Raw genomic sequence first — 18,933 nt, 5'->3', positions numbered from 1 at the left:
CCTATGACTATTCTGAGGCTAAAGTAAATTATTTATAAAGTGTGAGATAATATTAAAATATGAGTCTTAGAAGTAACTGACATGACAGAGTCACAGAGGATGCCAGGTCCTTCTGTTACCCATTAATACCCATCTTGGGTATTAAGGGCCTCTGTGTTCACAACGACATGTTATTTGTTTGAAGACCCACCAAAGTTAAACCAAAATAGATATATTAATGCTTGTCAACGTAAAATGAAGTTTAAAATATTATTAAGATGTAAGATTTTTTCCTACCTAGAAAAATTAACAGGATTATGCACAAGGTAGATCAGAACAAACTTATGTTCTTGGTTTTCCCCTAGAATAAATCGCAGCAAGAAACTGGATCTGAAAGGTCAGCCTAACCCCTCATACCCAGGAAACCACAATTCAGGCTGTAAAATCTGCAAATAAAGGTCGATTTTGGCTGCAATGATGCAACGTGACCTTTTTGCCATTAGAGAAGTAAACTTCCTTCGATGCAGGTCCTGCCAGTGAGGGTAACACCAAACAGCCGGCTTTTCCCATCCATGAGAGCAACGGAGATGTTCCTGAGCGAAAGGAGCAAAGAGCCTGTAAACATGTAATCAAACCAGCCTTTACATTTTGTTCAGTTCCTTGCTACATTGCATTCAATTGTTGCTGCTGCTTACACCAGTACGAACTGTTTCAAAATGAATTTCGGTTATTAGAAAATAATTTAAACTTCAAATAGATTTTCTTCCCATTGCTTTTTAATATTACATGAACATAATGAGGTTTTTTTTTCCATTGCCAGCTAGACACGGGGTTTTTTTAAATGAACAATTTTTGCATATTCTAATATTTGCCATATCATATTGGACCCCCACAACAGGAAGATACATTTGCAGCCTGAAAAATGCTCCTTATTGCCTGCTTGTATATCTAAAATTACCCATTCAGTTATTAATAGTTGAGAACACTCATGCATGGCACATTTATGACATTCCCTGTAGTTTTACATGCTTTGGTTCTTCTAGAAACACCACACACACACTAATAAATACAGAACTGGTCTATAACAAGTATCGACCAGTTAACTAGTGCATATTTAAAAACAAATGTCTCTTCCTTTTTGGAATTCCTGAAGCCTCAAGATGCTCCAGTTGGTCCTTTCCAGTTCAGGTGTGTGGCCTTGCCTTGGTCATCTTCTGACAAGGGCATGTTATTTAGAGCATCACTCTATGAAAAAGAAGAGAGATATTTTTGTCAAACTGATTTTCTTTTTCTTTTTTCTTTTTTTTTTTTTGTGTTAACCAGTACGGTTTCAACACCGTTTTAGTTAGTATTTTACTCAATAAGTTGTTCATACAAAAAAAAAAAAAGTCACTATCTTAGAAAATTCATTGTAGTTTTGATGCGGTAAATCCAGGTCATTTCTGTAAGGCAAAACTAGTAGTTATCCAGGTCATTTCTGTAAGGCAAAACTAGTAGTTGAAACCAGGTTCTGGCAAAAATAGCAAATTCTGATAGCAGCTTAAAGAAAGAGAACATTAGCATGTCCAGGCAGTAGGACAACTTAAGACTGCATTTGTAATTTTAGTTTTGAAATGTAAACGACTGCAGTTTTTCTTTTCCTTTTTTTTCCTTAGGTACATACCAAGCTCTAAAAAACTGAAGCAAAACTGCCATTTCCTTCAGCAGTTCTTCAGCTATAATGTTTGGGCAGATTAGCGCCAAGTTTTTTTTACATTTAGACCCCGAGCAAGAAAACAGAGCCCAGTTTCCATAAGCACGTAAATAAAATCAGTCTTAGGCCATACCATCTTCAAAAGCTTTTTCAGCAAATAAATTCCATTTCAGTTTCCTTTGAAAGCTCTTTTCAAGAGAGAGAAGTTGCTCCCTGCATTGTACATGGCAGGAGAAACCACTCAGTGAATGAGTCTCTTGATTTAGGTGAAAAATCAGAAAAACAAGGTGGATCAGAGACATCCTATCAGATAAGAAAACTCTGTTGATCTGCCACGAAAGCCTGGATGCTGTGTACTTTGCTGTGGAACATTGTAAAGGAGTACCAGGGCAAAGCACCAGTTCTGGGCTCAAAGAGACTGAGCCAGACTAATAATGGTAAATTTGGACCCCAAAGAGCAAAAGGATCTGTCCGCAGGGGAACAGTGAAGTAGATCTTGTATGAACAATGGCGAACTGAGCAGGAAGCCCCAGAGAACCTCCACAGGAGGGCAATGGGCATGAAGGTTGCTCTGAGCACCATGGATGAAATTCTTGAGGAGCACAGGCTTAGGCAAACAGTCTAAAATATTACTGAGGAGAGCTGGATGAGTTAGAAAGTCAGAACCTACTTCAACTCACCAGACTAGTGCTCTGGGACGACTCCTCTTCTAAATGAAAATCTCCTTGACTGAGAAGGAACAAACTCCTTCAGGCCATTGGGAAGCTAACGATGCATCTGTATGGGAAATATTGAAGCCGGCTCAGGACCACAGCTGGGAGCAGGAGGTGCAGTATGAGCCCATCCACAGCTGCTCCTGATCTTTGCTTTTCCTGATATCTGGCTCCAATTCTTGCTGCTTTGCTTTTTTGCTTTTTTTTTTTTGATTAACAAGACCCTAAGACAACAGTCCTTTACAACTCCAATACAACGTGATGTACATTGTACTGTCCGAGGACAGAACATGCTTCTCCACGAGTCAGTAAAGGCACCCAGGAGACCTTTTGAACTTTTTTTGGCCTGGTGCTTGTATGAACTGTTGGGAACAGCAGCACTTGGTCCCCAGTCAAGCATCGTGCCACAGCCAGCCCTGAGGAGGGGTTAATGTACATGGGTTGGAAAAAAGCCCAGTTCTGAGGGCACCTGAAGGCCAGGATAAAGGCTGAAATTAAAAAAACCAAACAAACAAACCACAACCCCCCCTGCAAAACTGGAAATGTGAAACTGCTTAAAAGTGAGACAAAACAAGCTTCGGCCAGATGTCCAAATGATGCCACCTCACGCGGCAGTGACTGAAAAGGACGGCAGGCTCCAAGGGTGCGTTTTGGTCTGTGTTTGTGCCCGCACTGCACTCGGAGGCTTTCTGTCCCTCTCCTGCTGCCGGCAATGGAAAGAAAGCCTCCAGCTCCATCCATGGTAGCTCAGTCACTGCAGAAAATTCAGAGCACTAATCACTCCATTTTTAGTGTTCAACACCAAGTACAGAGATTTACTAGAACAGTCTGGGTTTGGAGTCTTTTCTGTTTTGTTTTTTTTTTTTTTTTTTTTTTTTTTTTTTTAATCGCAATCCAGACATCTGTATAACAATTTATTACAAACAAAATTATTCTTTGCTTTGGCTGTTGTTGAATCCTATCCCAAATAGCATCTGATACAGCAGCAGTGTTTATTTTGGTACTTGCAGCGTTGCGGCGCAAGCCTGGGCCCAGGTCGGCCAAAACCACCACAACAAGCCTGCGAGCTCCTATTGATTTACACACACATGTCCAGGGGCAACTGCTGGGCAACTGCTTTCCCCAGTCATTCTTACAGTTATGGTGCAGGTTGTGGTTCACTAGACTTGCATGCAGTTTCTTCTATATTATTACAGTTTTCCTCCTTTCAGTCAAAAGTCTTTCCAGAATGGAAACCCCAGTTCTGCAGTGTAACAATATTGCTGTTGGCACTGGGGGCTTGTTGGGGTTGTTTGTTTTACAGTCAAATTCTTAAAAAAAAAAAAAAAAACAACAAACCACCAAACAAACCTATTAATATTTTGTGGGTTAGCCCATTAAAAAAAAAAAAACCACACCTCTCAGTAACCATAGTAACTTAGAATAGAAATATAAATTTAAAATGTGCTTTTTTTAAAAAAAAGCTCTAGACTTGGAAAGCAAACCAGTGCATTGTTACCCAAACACCTCAATTTCAACACTTCCTGGTAAGAAATTAATGCACTAATTCAGAGGAAGGTAAACACTGCTGACATGTCAGTCTTCTCACCAGAACCTGACATCTGGTTTTGTGTTAAGGGTCACCATTCTCATTACAGCTGCTTGCTGAGAGCCTGGGAAAAGTGAAATCATTAGCGCTGTAGAAAGAAAATACAGAGTTATGCTACGAAATCTGCTTCTTCAGCCACGTAACTCAGCCGGTGGGATGCAGTGGTTTATTCCACTCCCCGCAGAAGCGTCGAGCCATCCAGACCACACCACCACCAAACACCTGGATGTAGGAGGAATATTGCTGTGGTGACCACCCACCCACACAAACTTCATGGTGTGGATGTGAAGTTTAGAAATTATTCCAACCAAAAGAACGTTGAAAACGAACTTTGAAGTGAGCCAGTCACAACAGAAAGCTTCGGTATCTTGTCAAGAAAAATAAAATTAGAAGATCCATTTCAAATCCATTGTTCCAATCCATGCAATTTCTTGCCTGTGATGAAACCTTGCTGTTTGGTCAACCCTAATTTCTCTGGTATTTGTTAATGAGGTTACAGCGCCATCTCCTGGAAGTCAATAAGTTGCTGGAATTGGTCCTGAAAATTTTCATTTCACTCTGCTCATGCAGCCAGACAATACTCTAGATTCTGCCATGACAATGCAACCAGGTGAAGTAAACGGATGAACAAACCCACTATTAACCTTTTTTTCTTAGTAGACACACTGTAAACAGCTATAACGAACACAGGATAAGAATGGAGAAGTTGATTTTACCTATACGCTGTTTAAGTGGAATCATTTATGCTCCATTTTTAAGAGGCAACAGCAGATTCACAATTATAGAACCAGCAGCGGGAGAGTACAGACCTGCTCAAACAGATCGGACCATTCACTGATCCAAAGAGAAATTAAAGAGTTCCTGGTTCAAGTCGGAGGGTATAAAACCAGAGGTCCAAAAGGCTAATACTAGGATGAAATTATAACACCACCAACATATTATACTTTAGATTTAAGTCTGATTTCCTTCGAAAAAGGCTGAGACATTTACAGTAGTAAAATCACTTTCACATAAAAATGCTCTTGTCAGAATTTTGCATGTTTAAAATAAAATATTGCTACATGGTTTTATCAAACACTTAGCATTTGAAAAATAGCAAAGGATCATCTTTTTTCAGATGATTGAAACTATTTCAATGATACTTGATTACTTGCACCTAAGAAACTGTAGCTTCAAAAAATTAAAACATTGGAATATTGAAAAAAATTAAAACTCATCCATTCTTAGATACATGTGTACACATACACGCTGGTATCTACTGGAGATTTTAGTGTGTTAAATTAGCCATTTGAAAGAACAGAAAATACAGCTGCAGCTACATTATGTTAATATTCTTAATCCTGCAGCTATATATATAACAATACTACTCTTAGGTACTTAGTTATATTTGCGGTGCATTCTGAAAATTTCATTATGTGGCATAAAGAATGTACTTTTATTTATTATCTGTGGTTACTACTGAAGTTCTCATGAAGAAACAATGGCTGTTCCCAGAAAATTCACATTATTTGTGTATTATCCCATTGAATGGGATCGTACCCAGTGTTCTCGTTACCACATCCAACTGTAGAGTTGTCAGAAAAAAAACAACAAAAAAAATACAGTTAGAGGATTAAAATACTCAGTTACGTAAAACAACTTATTTCATTAAAAGGTTTCAAGGCTTGATATTTAAGGATCTTTCTGAAAAAAATGCAAAACTATAGTTATTTTTGTGATCTAATCAAAGTTATATAGTAGTCGGGGCATCACGTCTCTCTCTGGAAGAATCTGCAATCACCACTATTTTATTCACAAACTCCTGTCAGATGGGTCAGTTGAGGCTAGAGGAATACCTTGTACACAATGCAGCATCCTGCTTTTGAGCACAAAAATAACCTTCAGCACTGTGCTGTATTTACCAACACGTGACAGTGTATTTACTGGTACAGCCAGGCAGAAACATTTGGATTTTTCTTCAAAGGCCAATGATGAGCAATGAAGACAGATTTCACTGCGAATCGACTCTTCTTCAGCCACACCATCAACCAGCTGCAAGAACAGATTTATCAAAGATGTCTCTGATGCCATTCTCAGATACTGTACTTTCAATAAATCTATTTCCACTACTATGCCAAAGAAATATCTGGTCTGCGAAATGGAGCACGTTAACTATGACATCTTCATAGTCAAACATAACATCCTGTATGCAGTCCTCCAACATTTTCTAGGGCTTATCTGTTAACATTGGCTTTGTCAGAAATGCATTCTGTTTTTGTTGCTACGGGCTGAACTCTAGATAAAACTACAGAAAAGTACACAAGATCTAATGAAGGCAAGCAAGACTGGGTTTTGTAGTGACATAAAGCAAACAAACATTCACAATAAAAGAGGTCATGTGTTTAAAATCCTAAAGTGCATGTGTTGGAACATTTCTCTTGTAAAAACACAGTACAGCAGCACAGAAACAAAATGGTGACATTTAAGGTTAACTTGGCAAATAAATACTTATATCTTGTATTATATTCTTTGCCTTTTCAAAGCAATATCCAGAGAGATTGCTCCTTGAGATGTTCAAGAATTAGCTGCAGTCTACAACAGTAGCTGGTCACTCGCTGAGAAGTCATCTCCTTCAAAGCTGATTTAAACAGGTTGGTGAATCAGTCTGCAAATTTTTTTTTTTAAGCATAAACATTCTTGGTTTCAAATCACTTTTATCCACTAGACCGTGCTAAAACTTGACTAAAGGAGATGAACATACAGTACACGTACTCCCACCTGCTCTTCACCACTTCCGAAGGCAGGAGGGAGGAGAAACATCTGACTCAGTTCCCACAGAATGTTTTAGCTCATCCTGGGAACTGTGCATCGTGGGTTTTTGCTTTACTTCATTAGTTGACATAGCAGCATTAAGTTTCCTTTGTTGGAAATAATTTTCCTTTATTGGAATGATTAGAAGTATTTACTAACTCTTAGTTTCAGCTATGAAATGCTGTCAGAGGAATTACTTAAAATTGTATTACTAGAGGTGAATTCTCCAAAAGACGACCAGTGAAGCAAGCCAATTTTTAGGATGAACCTTCCCCTTGAAAAAGTAATTGTGCGCTCATTAAAATTACAACTAAAAATACATGTCAAAAGTAAAGAGCATTGCAACCTTACCAGCAAACTGCATAAACCTGCAAGTAAGCTTAACTCCACTATCTCAAATAAAACAAAGCCCCCTTACATCTACACGCTTACCTGTTGCAATGCGAATTGGAGTTGACATGACCAGATTTTTTTCTGCACCATATCGTTCCCATCTTCCAACAGCATATTTTGCTCAGCATCCATACTACAGACAACTACAGGCCCTTGCTGCACATGTGTTAACAAACACATTGCAAAACAGCTCCCAAGTTTTCTTCTTTCTGTAGTACAGAATGTACCTGGCTTATATGATGTAGCTAAGCATATCAAATCACATCTGTATTGTGATAGCAGCCACTGGGTTGCTCTCAAACAGGTCTGATTCTCTTTAGTAATTCCTATAGGTTTCAAAACGACATTTGTTCTCTCAACTGGAAGATGTGATCCCACAGAAACACAGGATTTTACCAGGTCTATTTGTTTAGCCATACTAGACCTTTTTTGTCCATTGTGTATACCCCAGGATAGTGAAAAAAGAATACTTCAGCCAAAGGAAATTCTTTCTAGTCTGCAGTGTTCTTCTTGACCTCCTTCTATAGAAGTGGCTAAACCTGCCAACAGACCTTTTCCTTTCCCATCCTTCTATGTGTTAAAAGATAAATGTGAAAAAAAATACACACAGTCAGTTGCCCAACTGTTTCTGCGCTCTTCCCAAACCATCCGTCAAACTAGTATTTTGTTGATAGCTAAGCTATGAAAAGTCTTGGAGCAATAAATGTCCAATGACACCAGTAGTAAGAAAAAACAGACCAAATATTAACCATTTGCCAAACAGCAATATCATGAAGATTCACACTTGTATGCGACAGCCTGCCCTTGCCTTCCTTTTGGCTTTAAGTTTCCTGAACCAGCCATGTTCAGCCGCCAAACAGACCTGAAATCACTCATGGACAATCACATATATTCAAGATTTCTCAAAATTCTTTGGCCTTACATATCCCTTGGTGATATCCAACTGTTTTCAACCTGAATACATCTATTCAAATAATTGAGGAAAAAATATCATTTTCTCCCTAGATAAGTAAACTCTTTTCATTTTTCTTATAAAACTTTACATAGAACGAGTGAATACACAATGCTGAAAGCCGCTCAACCAAATTTCCACTTTCAACTTTTTTTTTTAATCAAAAGATTTAAAGGGAAAATAATAATAAAAAAATATGCTGCAGAAATCAAGTACCAACACCACAACAAATTACAGAATCATGTTTTTTCTTTCTTTAAAAAGCTGGGAGTAAAAGAGAACTGAAAAAAACCTGTCAACTTCTTAGAAAACTATGTGCATCTAATGCCATTGTATCTACATACATAGCCTCCAAAAATCAAAGCAGAACAGTGTATAATCTTCCATGTCAAACAACTTTTTAATCGTTCATACCCACTACTTAGAGATACAGATATTCTACCATTTCATTAGAGCTCAATTCAACCCACCGCATATATGCCAAAATTGGTACCATGTGAGAAAGCAGCACAGTTTAGTGTTTTACTTTGGCTGCCCCCTGCCGAGGTACTAAAAATCAACCGTCCTGTCCATCTGCAGCTTCGGTTCCACATTTTTCATGTTGCTGATAGGTTTTTTGTAAACAAGTCACAATTCAAACCAGAGATATGGGTTTTCAACCTACTGTGTTAGGAAAAACGAGAACTCAGTTCAACTCAGTCACTTTAACTTAGTATCTTTCTCCTAATAAAGACTCATTGGATCATCCCTGAATTTGAAAAAAATATGCTGAAGTTGTTTGACTTTGAAAATGAATCACAATCATGGGAAATTCAGGGGGTTTTTTTAAATACTGGTCAATTTTACCCTTCCATCAACTGTGGCTGACAAAGTTTGTGACCTGTGTGAAGATAAGTAGCTGTGGAAGGAAAAGAATCAAAGTAGCTCCTCCTGTATGTGCCATCAGTATCACAGAATCACAGAATGTCAGGGATTGGAAGGGACCTCAAAAGATCTAGTCCAATCCCCCTGCCGGAGCAGGAACACCCAGATGAGGTTACACAGGAGGCGTCCAGGCGGGTTTTGAATGTCTCCAGAGAAGGAGACTCCACAACCTCCCTGGGCAGCCTGTTCCAGGGCTCTGTCACCCTCACCATGAAGAAGTTTCCTCTCATATTTAAGTGGAACCTCCTGTGTTCCAGTTTGTACCCATTGCCTCTTGTCTTATCATTGGTTGTCACTGAGAAGAGCCTGGCTCCATCCTCGTGACACTCACCCTTTACATATTTCTAAACATTAATGAGGTCACCCCTCAGTCTCCTCCAAGCTAAAGAGACCCAGCTCCCTCAGCCTTTCCTCATACGGGAGATGCTCCACTCCCTTCTTCACCTTTGTGGCTGAACTTTGCTCTTACATCACAAACCTTCCACTGGCAAGCTGGTCTAGAGCTGCAGATCATCTGATACAGTGCCAGTATTAAGAAATCAAAGGGCAAGAGAAAACTTTACATGAAGACATTCCATTAGCTGTGCATGAAACACTGTTTTATTTTGTCCTTAGGTATGTTTTTACATAAGGAAATTGTGTTATTTTTTAAATACTGTAAATTCCAGCAAATTTTAGGTATACTGCATTTTCATTGCAGAGGGGAGTGGCTGAACTATGAACTTTCTCAAAAATGGCATTCAGTTGCATTTAAGCACAGCATTTCTCTGAGAAACCCCTCCATAAAATGGATACTACATACAATTAATGAAAGAATTGTCTTCATGCACAATGGAAATGTCATAGATATGGGAGATAAACCTGAGCCTTCTAACAAATAAGCTTAGTAAGGACTGGATAAAAAGGATTCTAGAGGACTACAGATTACATCAGGAATCCCCAGGATGGGTGGCACCAAAGTAATAGTGATGAGATGATTAAGAGTGCAGTCCTTGTTCAGTTGAAGAGAAGGAAGGCTGGAGGTTGAATGGAAACTGCAGTTACATGTGCACAATTTTTCTCTTTAATAAAAGAGCATTGGGAAAGAGTGAATTGTGAACTTTTTCTACTACAGGAGTATCTTTACTGCACTGAACCAAGTGACACAGCTGATTTCCTAAAGCCTGCAGCAGCCATCTTGAACTGCCTCCAAATTGTCAGGTGGGAGAAATCCAGATACAAAGAGAATTTCTTCAGAACAAAAGAAAATATAATGAAAATACAATTAAAAACTTGTAAATCCCTCAGAATAAAAGTCTTTTCAGAATAAGTATGTACTTTTGTGAAAAATACCTTTGGTTGGATTTTTTTTTTTTAAAACAAAGCAGCAGGCAATAGAAAGGAAACATTCAAGTTCTGGGATCACAGAAGTTCACAGCTTGCTAATTACTGTTTTTTTTTCCTTCTGTATTTCCCATTTTTCAAAAATATGATCAAAAGGCAGAACACAAAAGAAAGGAGAATTATTTTCAGTGAAAATATTCTCATTTTAAGATTTCATTTTTGCTTTCTCAGTGCTACATTTCAGGTAACATCTGTCTTCCAGCCAGTGTCTGTGCGGTTCTCAGAAACACTCTTATTTCTTCTCTGGTTCAGGGCTATGTTCTAAACCACAATATACAAACTAAAATCAACAGGAACCCTTTTGCTTGTCTGGGGGGGGTGGAGGATCTTTCTGAAAGCAGCTTTCTCCTCATCAAAGATTATGTGGAAACATTAAAGCCTCATAGGCTGGAAACAAATCAAAAGAAGTCTAACTCCCTACCCAGACAAAATTTTGCCTGATCCTCACAAAAGCACCTCTTGCAGAAAGCTTCCCTGCTTCACCAACACTGGTCATGGAAGATTAATTCACTTCGTTATTCTCAAGAACTCCGGTTTCCTCTTCCTCCTCCAAACTCAGATGCAATGAGAAATTATAAATGGATACTGATGAAAAAGGTCAATTTTAGTGTAAGAGCTGTAATGCTATATTGAAAAGCTCAATGTCACAATGTCTGCCTGTTCGTGTTCAACAGCGCAGCACACAAATCTTTCCAACTCATAGCAAAGAGGAAACAAGGACAAGAAAGAAAATAAACTGAGTAGTACTTTTCATTTGCCCAAAATTCATTTTAAGAACAGCAACAACCACCAAAAAAAGTACTTTTAATCTGAAGTTTGGAGCAGCATGGAAATAAAACTCATGCTGCAGGCTTAAGTGCTTGGTATTCAGCAGAAAGAGGCGTCAATTCAGTCAGAATCAGGATTAACAAAACCAAAACACCCCGCACACCTCCAAGGCCACATGTTACCTTGCTTTCGAAGTCAACTCAAGGGGAGGCGAGGAAGGGTAAATACCTGTAAATACGAGAACAGTTGCTACAGCACCACTACTAACCAGTCCACCAGAGCAGGGTGAACTTGCTCCTAACATCATTACTGATTATCTCGGTAAAGCCAAATACAATAGTAGCAGATATGAACTTTTAATTCATATATCTGATCTGAGTTGATGAAATGTTAAAATAATCCTTCATTTGAGAAAAGCAATGCTGCTTACATGCATATGTACTGCTTTGTTCACCTCATAAAAATACAACCTGGAAGTAGTTCAGCTCTTTTTATTTTGTCAACTGCTATATTAGATGTAAAATTCTGAAAGAAATTTTTTTTTTAAAAAATCAATTTACATGACTGAAGTGCAGTATTAAGGCACTTCTAGTTCTCAATTTATAATTTTAGAAAAGACCTTCCTTGCAGGCATGTCGAGATCTACCATGGAAAAATCAGAGCATTAAGTACTTTTGAGACAGAAAAAATATTTAAAGGCAAGAATCTATAATACAAAGACTAGCCAACAATTTCTATGTTATGTGCAAGCTTATTAGTTGGTCTCAATTGCCTGTGTGCAAAATGATGAAGAACGCGAAAGAAAGTCCTAATCATACCAAAAAGCTTTAAGAGCAGCCTTTCAGAATTCTGGTTTTGTTTTAGCAAGAGCAATTTCATATTTTCGTTTCAGATATTTAGCATTTAAAGAACAGCTACAGGTATTCCTGGTATCACCTGTTCACACAACTACCTGAACCTAATTGTACTAAAAGCATAAATACACCAGATTTATCCAAATACTTGGATATATAGTGAGGAAAACAAAACAAAACAAAAATCAAGCAATTAAGTAAAAAAAATCAGTGGAATTTGAACAGCTAACCTGGTTAAGATTTTATAAAACTAATAAATAATGTCAGTAATTACGGTGCAGTTACCACCTTTATAAGCCTGTCTTCCTGTGTTGCTGAAATAACTGCTACTTGGAGAGAACCATACTCTTAGAATTTCTGTAATTCACAGGGAAGACTTAGTTCTTATGTTCCCATCTGCTTCATCAGTGGTCAAAGTGAAAATTACTCTCTCGGAAGAAAGCATTGACTATGTAATATAGCTCAGCCTTCTGTTCTTAAGCTTGCTCCACTGTAATGTACTGTAAAACAAAGTGAAGATTATTTGCATCCACCACATTAGGTTTTATGGAAGCACATAAAGATACAAATCTCTCAACTACGAATACAAGTGTTCTGTTTACTTACCATTGTCACCTACTCCATTTACATATTTTAGCCTCATATTTCATGTTTCGCATACCATTCTCACACCTAGCTTCAGGGCTGTAAAACATTTTAATGCACGCTGAAAACTTAACACAAAAGTTCTAAGATTAGTTTGACAACTAATTAGCACAACGGATTCTTAATTAGGAGGCCTGTATATTGCTGTAATTGAAGTAGATGAGTTATACAGCAAGATAAAATGCAGATAATTCACAGTGATTTTTCTACCATATGGTTTCTGTCTAGTCATCTTATTCTTTTTCATGACATTTAGATATGTTGGTACATTTAAGCTCATTTATTTCTACTTCCAGAAGACAATTGTTACATTAGTATGAAGACTTTGGAGACAGAGAAGGCTACAATTTCAAAAAATTCTACAGCATTAAAATTGTTACTACTGAATGAGTTCATAGATCTCTTTGTTCAGGTCCTTTTATTAAAGTAAAATGCACCAATATCTCCCCTACTTTTCCCAAGCTGCAGGCGTGTAAGGTGAAAAATTTGCCCCTGAACCCAAATGCTCACAGGAAACTGTCTCTGAGGTCATAAAAGCGTATGTTTGTTTAGTCGCATAGCAGCTTATGCCACGAATCCATGTAACAGGTTTCCAAAATATCAAACTATCTAAAAAATACCAGTTAACTAGAGAAAAATCAAATTCAGATCCGACTAAAAATGACAACTAAGCAACTGCGTTAACCTACTAATGACGAGGCTCAATTTGAGGCAGTGGTTCCCCATCTCTTGCTATTAAATTCCCAAATCCAGTTCATTGCGGCACTGCCAGCTATCATCCTCTTGTCCACTTTTAGACTACTTCAGCATACTCACGGCAGATTTTTTTCTGTTTCTCTGTCTGCTTTTTATCTCTCTCTCCAGTCTTAAGGCCATTCCCTGTTTCCTCTCTCACCAGAACACTGAATGATACTTGCAGCACTGCAATCTAGTGGTGGTTCCATGCACCAGAAAACATTTTGACAGGCACAAACGATGGCCTGGCAATACTTGTCTCGGTAACACCGTATACTAGTGCCTTAACAAAAGCTGTTAGATGAAGAATAGGAGGTAGAAGCCACTGAAGAAACCTCATTTCATATATTTATAACAAAAGTTGACTCCAAAGTTCAGCAGCCACTAAGCAGCTATTGCTGTTCTCTGCTTATTTTACCTCCATCTCACCCTATTTCCCTCCGATCTTCTGGTTTGTCCACCTCAGTTCCAGGCCTTTGAGTACGAAAAACCATGAAAACTGCAGGAGTTGTCATTTTTGCTGTAAGTACATCTGCAGGGTCATACTACTGGCATTTAAAAAAGCCAGGTCAAGACAACCAACTTTCATTCACCCTTTCCTGTATGAGTGGTCTGTATGTCAAAATACCTGCAAACTGCACTGATCCAGTAGAACTTATTTTAAGTTGCATTACGAATAAACTACACATGCTGGTTTACAGACAATATATATTTGTAAACTTGCTCATGCAAAATTAGTGTGCACAATAGGGATATTTGTTTTCTAATCCCCACACCTTTAAAAATGACATTAATGTCTGCTTTTTTTTTTTGAACTGTGCCCAAACTCTCTCTTTAATATAATAAATCTTACAAAGAATTCATCTGCCAGCCAAACCAATTTATGAAGCTGAAACAAAAAATAATAAAAAGTTATACAAAAACATGGTGCACCTGGATGCTCGATTCCCACCCCCCTCCCTTTTTTGTTTAAAAGTAGAAAGAGTGAATAAAAGCAAAAAAAAAAATCATGGTCACAAAATTTTGACATTTTAATCCTAAACATTACAGGGCAAATGGATGTTGGAACCTATTTCCATACACCATGCGTCAACTTTAATTCCCAAATGTGGCCAAATCCACTAGAACAAGAGTGGTTAACTAACTCTGGATTATGGAATTACATTTCTGGAATAAATGCTAGAAAAGCAACAATGGGAAAAGCCAACTGTCTCCATAAAGGTAAATAAAGTGGAACAATGTGTAGATTAGATATTTTTCCTGTTTCTTATTCATAACCTGTCAATTCAGTGCATCATATGGTTCAACATAATGGTCCCCATTTTGGACAAACATCTAACTAGTGTCCATTGATTCCAAGTTAGTGGATGATGAATCTTTCTGGATACTTTCAAAGATGGCTGCCAGCTCAGGGTTAGAGCTTATCTGGGATTGAAATTCACTCATTAATGGACTCTTCTCTGCTTCTGGAATGGTTAGAAGCGCTGCTACTGCCCTCATAGCAGATCGTTTCAGTTCATCTTGCTTTTCAAACTCCTGTTTCACTGAGTTCGCCTTTACCTGGGGGAAAATAATGAAAACGTTTGCAACTTTTGCTTAAACCTCCCTCTACACCAACCTTAAAAAAATACAGCTTGCAAAGACCTGTTTCCTTCCACGCTACCACTTTACACAGCTTTCAAAATGGCCTAAGCTCTAAACTGACAAAAAAATAGAAGTACAAAACCCTCTCCAAACATCTACTCTTTAGCAGACTTTTTACCAGCAGCTTGTGAGTAGGACTGAAACTTGAATATTGCATGGTAAGCAGAAAAAGGTTGTAAGCTCCCAAGTCAATTACCAAATCAAAACAATTATAACAGCCAGCCTCCAGCTAGTAAGGTCAGTAAACAACATTAAAATGATATTATCACAATACTTCCAGCTTCTAGAGAACAGAAATGTTTTAAAAGTTGACCTTCATTAGAATAACTGCTTATCCTTCTGTAATAATTCTCAAAGATGTTTCAGTGATACAAATTATCATTAAAAGCAGACAAATTTCTTGACGTGAAATATAACAGATTACAGTAATGGAAAAGGTAAATCAGGCATCAAATGACTGTCAGAGCATGCAGGTGGATCAAGACGAGCAGGAATGGAAGATGACCGTGCCAAGACCCACGAATCTTTTTATATAAATTAAGAAGAAAACACAAAACCACCGCTTTACACTGACTCCATCCTTTGTCACCCAAATGTTTATCTGCAACAACAATCATTAGAAGTCTGAAAAACTCTCAGTATTCCAGTTCCGGTATTTATAATGAAATGAGACTTACAAGTCGCCCAAGTGGCAGCTAGATTTTTAAGGAGCAAAAGAAATGCATCAAAGAAACAGAGGATCTTAAAAAAGAAGCTAACAAGTCTACTCTTCCATTTGTAATTTAAAGAAATTTAACACATATATAAGGGCCCACAAATCTATATTGCCCTATTGCAGCTTATGAACTATCAGTCAGGAAATGCTGCAGCAACACATCTAGATTCTCAGAAGTATTAATCACACATGAGTTCATTTATATGTCTACAAGACAACAGAAGAATTAAATTTAAAACAATACCTTAGTTGTACACGTAGCACGTAAAGGTTCGACAAGCCTATCCAGTCTCTGCAGCACCGCGCTCGGGCAAAGGGTGGACAATCTCACCAACATTAAAAAGGTTAACATCTAGGTTGAGAGAAAAATAATTCAACAATCAGTTATGCTCAGCACATAGATGGAGAGAGATTTCCTGCACCACAGTGTAACTTTTTGAACAGCCACACCTCAAAGAAAATGGCAAATACGGTGAAGTGCTTAAGCATACTAAGTCATATTTTTACCATTTCAGTCTATTCACTATTTAAAATATTTTTATTAAGTCACTGCTTACACAGAGAAAAATGACAGCTAACCTTAATATCATAGTGATCCTTCAGGCCATCTTCAACATGGTTTAAGAATTCAAATATATCTAGTCTATCCAAACAGCTATCCAAAAGGGTATACATGCACTCAAAAGCTGCTTTCCTTATGTCCAACCCATCATCAACTGTATGTTTAAATGGTCCCATTTCCACCTGTCAGCAAATAAAAAACAAAGTTAAAAAGCAATATATTTAGAAAAACAAATAATCTAGTTGTGTATTTAGCACTGGTTTTCTTAGTTAACATACCTCTCTGATTAATTCCTTTCTGACTTTTGTTTCATTGTAAAGATGAGGAAGAACAGTATCTAAGAGGTCCCTTATTAGCGATGGTTTATTGTGCGCAGCTGAATTAAATGTCACTAGGGCTACTCTTCTGACATTGAGATCTGGGTCCTCCAATGTTTTCAGAAAATCACCTGCAATCATGTACAAAAATAAAATCAACCCACGAAGACCTTTTTCATTTGCTAGTTTAAAAGTATCTTTGCTTAGTTTTAACCTTTCAAAAGGATCTATTTTTGCAGGACTTGTTTTGATGTAACATCGACCGATACCTGCTATTTTCGCATGATTACACAAACAAATCTATTTAATTATGATCATATCAAAAGTATTATGTAACTGAGATATATGGTATTTCAGATAATGAAACAGAAGTAGAAAAAACACCACCAAAATAAATGGCTATCACTTAATGCTATTTCAACTTTTTTGTAAAGGTACAGCATGGAAATTAATAAAAATTATATGTAACACAGTCTTCCCTTTTCTCCATTACAGATCCATTCACACCTCTTATGAAAACTACCAGTATATTGATTTTTAAACCAGAAATGAGCACACACTGAAAATTCCTAAATTACCAGAAGACAAACCCATTCGGTATATATTAATGTAGCAACACCTCTCTCACACCACATCATCGAAAATCTGGGCATTTTCAATTTAGAATGTCTATAGTTCTATAAAACAGCCTTGCTAAAATAAATGTCTGCAGCAAGAGATCATAGTTTTCCCCAATGTTTGTGAAGTTTTACTAGAAACTTCCAAGAGGAGTGTAGTTTTTGAAAAGAGAAAAACAAAAGGGTGTGAACATCAACGTTACTTTACACAGAAGACAAACACCTGGCTAACAAAACTAAAGATGACTGAGATTTGTTAACTACTAGATGCTTTGACTGGATAATCAACAAGTATTTCCAGAAACCGAAGAGGCAAGGCAGCTTCAGTGGGAGGGACAGCAGGGGGAAAAACCCACAAGCGTAGTCAATTCTTTAACACATTATTAAAAAATTTAAGCTTAGTGATGAAAATAACACATAGGAACTGACACCACTGCTCCATAAATAAGAACCTTTCACTCTATAAAACTGGATGTTTTCAAAGATTTTTTTTTCCACTAGTTTTAGTAGTATGTGCTTTTTTTAACAGATCTTTAAACCTGTTACCAAGCCACTATAAAACATTCACCATAGCATATTAAACAAATCTATAACACTTTGTCATACAAATGAAAAAAGATGAAAAAAACATAGCATTGCAAAGCTCTTCATCATACTGACGCTATACTGAAAGCTCTGATTACCTCATCCCTGTAAAAATATACACGCTTCCAATAACTTACAGATCACAAAGCGTTATACAATCCTAAGGACCTAAATTTACAATTTGCCACCTGGTAATACCCAGAATTCACATGTGCATGCATATTTTAAATGACTGAATGTTAAATATTTACAAGACCATCATTCTGGGTAAAGACAGTACCTTACTACATCAAACTGACATAATTTGGCAAGAGCATGGGAAAGGAAACCAGCTTTTGGGTACTGCCTTCCTAAAAGCCCTACCTCCTTTTATTCTTTGCCCATCACAGCTACAATACATACCATTTTTATCACACAACTTTACTGCTGAGAATTCAAACAAGCTAGAATTAACAGAAATAGTTGGCTAGTACGGAAACATTTTTAAACCCTTCTAACAGTTTCCATTAGCAGCTCATTCTGGTACCTGGAAAATATTTTTTTTCTGAAAACACAACGTTTTTAAGTGCAAATATATTGCTTGAAAAAATAAAAGCTGTCACTAAAGTAGAGAACTTACCTATGCAGTTCTTCAAGAGTGGGTCTATGGGTTGTGGATGATCAGAAATAGTGAACTTGACAGCAGTAACCACTGAACTTCGTGCATAGGAAGACCCTAAGATAAAACAGAAGTATAAATACGTAACATTAAAACAGTACAACCACAGAATTTTAAATCATGTTCTATTCCATTCTTTTTTAACTTCTAATACTCTTAAGACCACTAAAGAAGAAATGTTAATTTTTACTAGCAAAGCAATGTTTTCTCCATAGATGTACTTAAACAGGGGAGAAGAGACCATACCACTTTTAATAAACGTTTAACATCATCTGCTCCAGAAAATTCAAATAATGAGCTTATTAGGACAGATTTTCTTTAATTGACTACATAGGCCTACAAACCACTCTCTTCTTTTAAGCAGACACACATGAAGAAAATATGTCAATATTCTTGATACGAAAGTGATTAATGAATT

General features: G+C 37.4%; 1 protein-coding gene across 1 annotated transcript in view; it reads right to left on the bottom strand.

Moving 5' to 3' along the window:
* Nucleotides 1-12,255: 12,255 nt before the first annotated feature.
* CAND1 (cullin associated and neddylation dissociated 1) overlaps nucleotides 12,256-18,933 on the bottom strand; it is a 31,295-nt gene continuing 24,617 nt past the window's right edge. The window contains exons 11-15 of the mRNA XM_065649289.1: nucleotides 18,477-18,572; nucleotides 16,617-16,786; nucleotides 16,356-16,520; nucleotides 16,021-16,128; nucleotides 12,256-14,977 (exon numbers count right to left, since the gene is read on the bottom strand). Of these exons, the coding sequence (XP_065505361.1) occupies nucleotides 14,753-14,977; nucleotides 16,021-16,128; nucleotides 16,356-16,520; nucleotides 16,617-16,786; nucleotides 18,477-18,572 (764 nt within the window). The 3' untranslated portion in view covers nucleotides 12,256-14,752. The remainder of the gene's footprint in view (nucleotides 14,978-16,020; nucleotides 16,129-16,355; nucleotides 16,521-16,616; nucleotides 16,787-18,476; nucleotides 18,573-18,933) is intronic.

This window comes from Caloenas nicobarica, chromosome 1, assembly GCF_036013445.1.
Source record: "Caloenas nicobarica isolate bCalNic1 chromosome 1, bCalNic1.hap1, whole genome shotgun sequence".
Taxonomy (NCBI): domain Eukaryota; kingdom Metazoa; phylum Chordata; class Aves; order Columbiformes; family Columbidae; genus Caloenas; species Caloenas nicobarica.
Note: the sequence above shows the minus strand (reverse complement) of the source record. Positions and strands in the feature narration are given on the sequence as shown.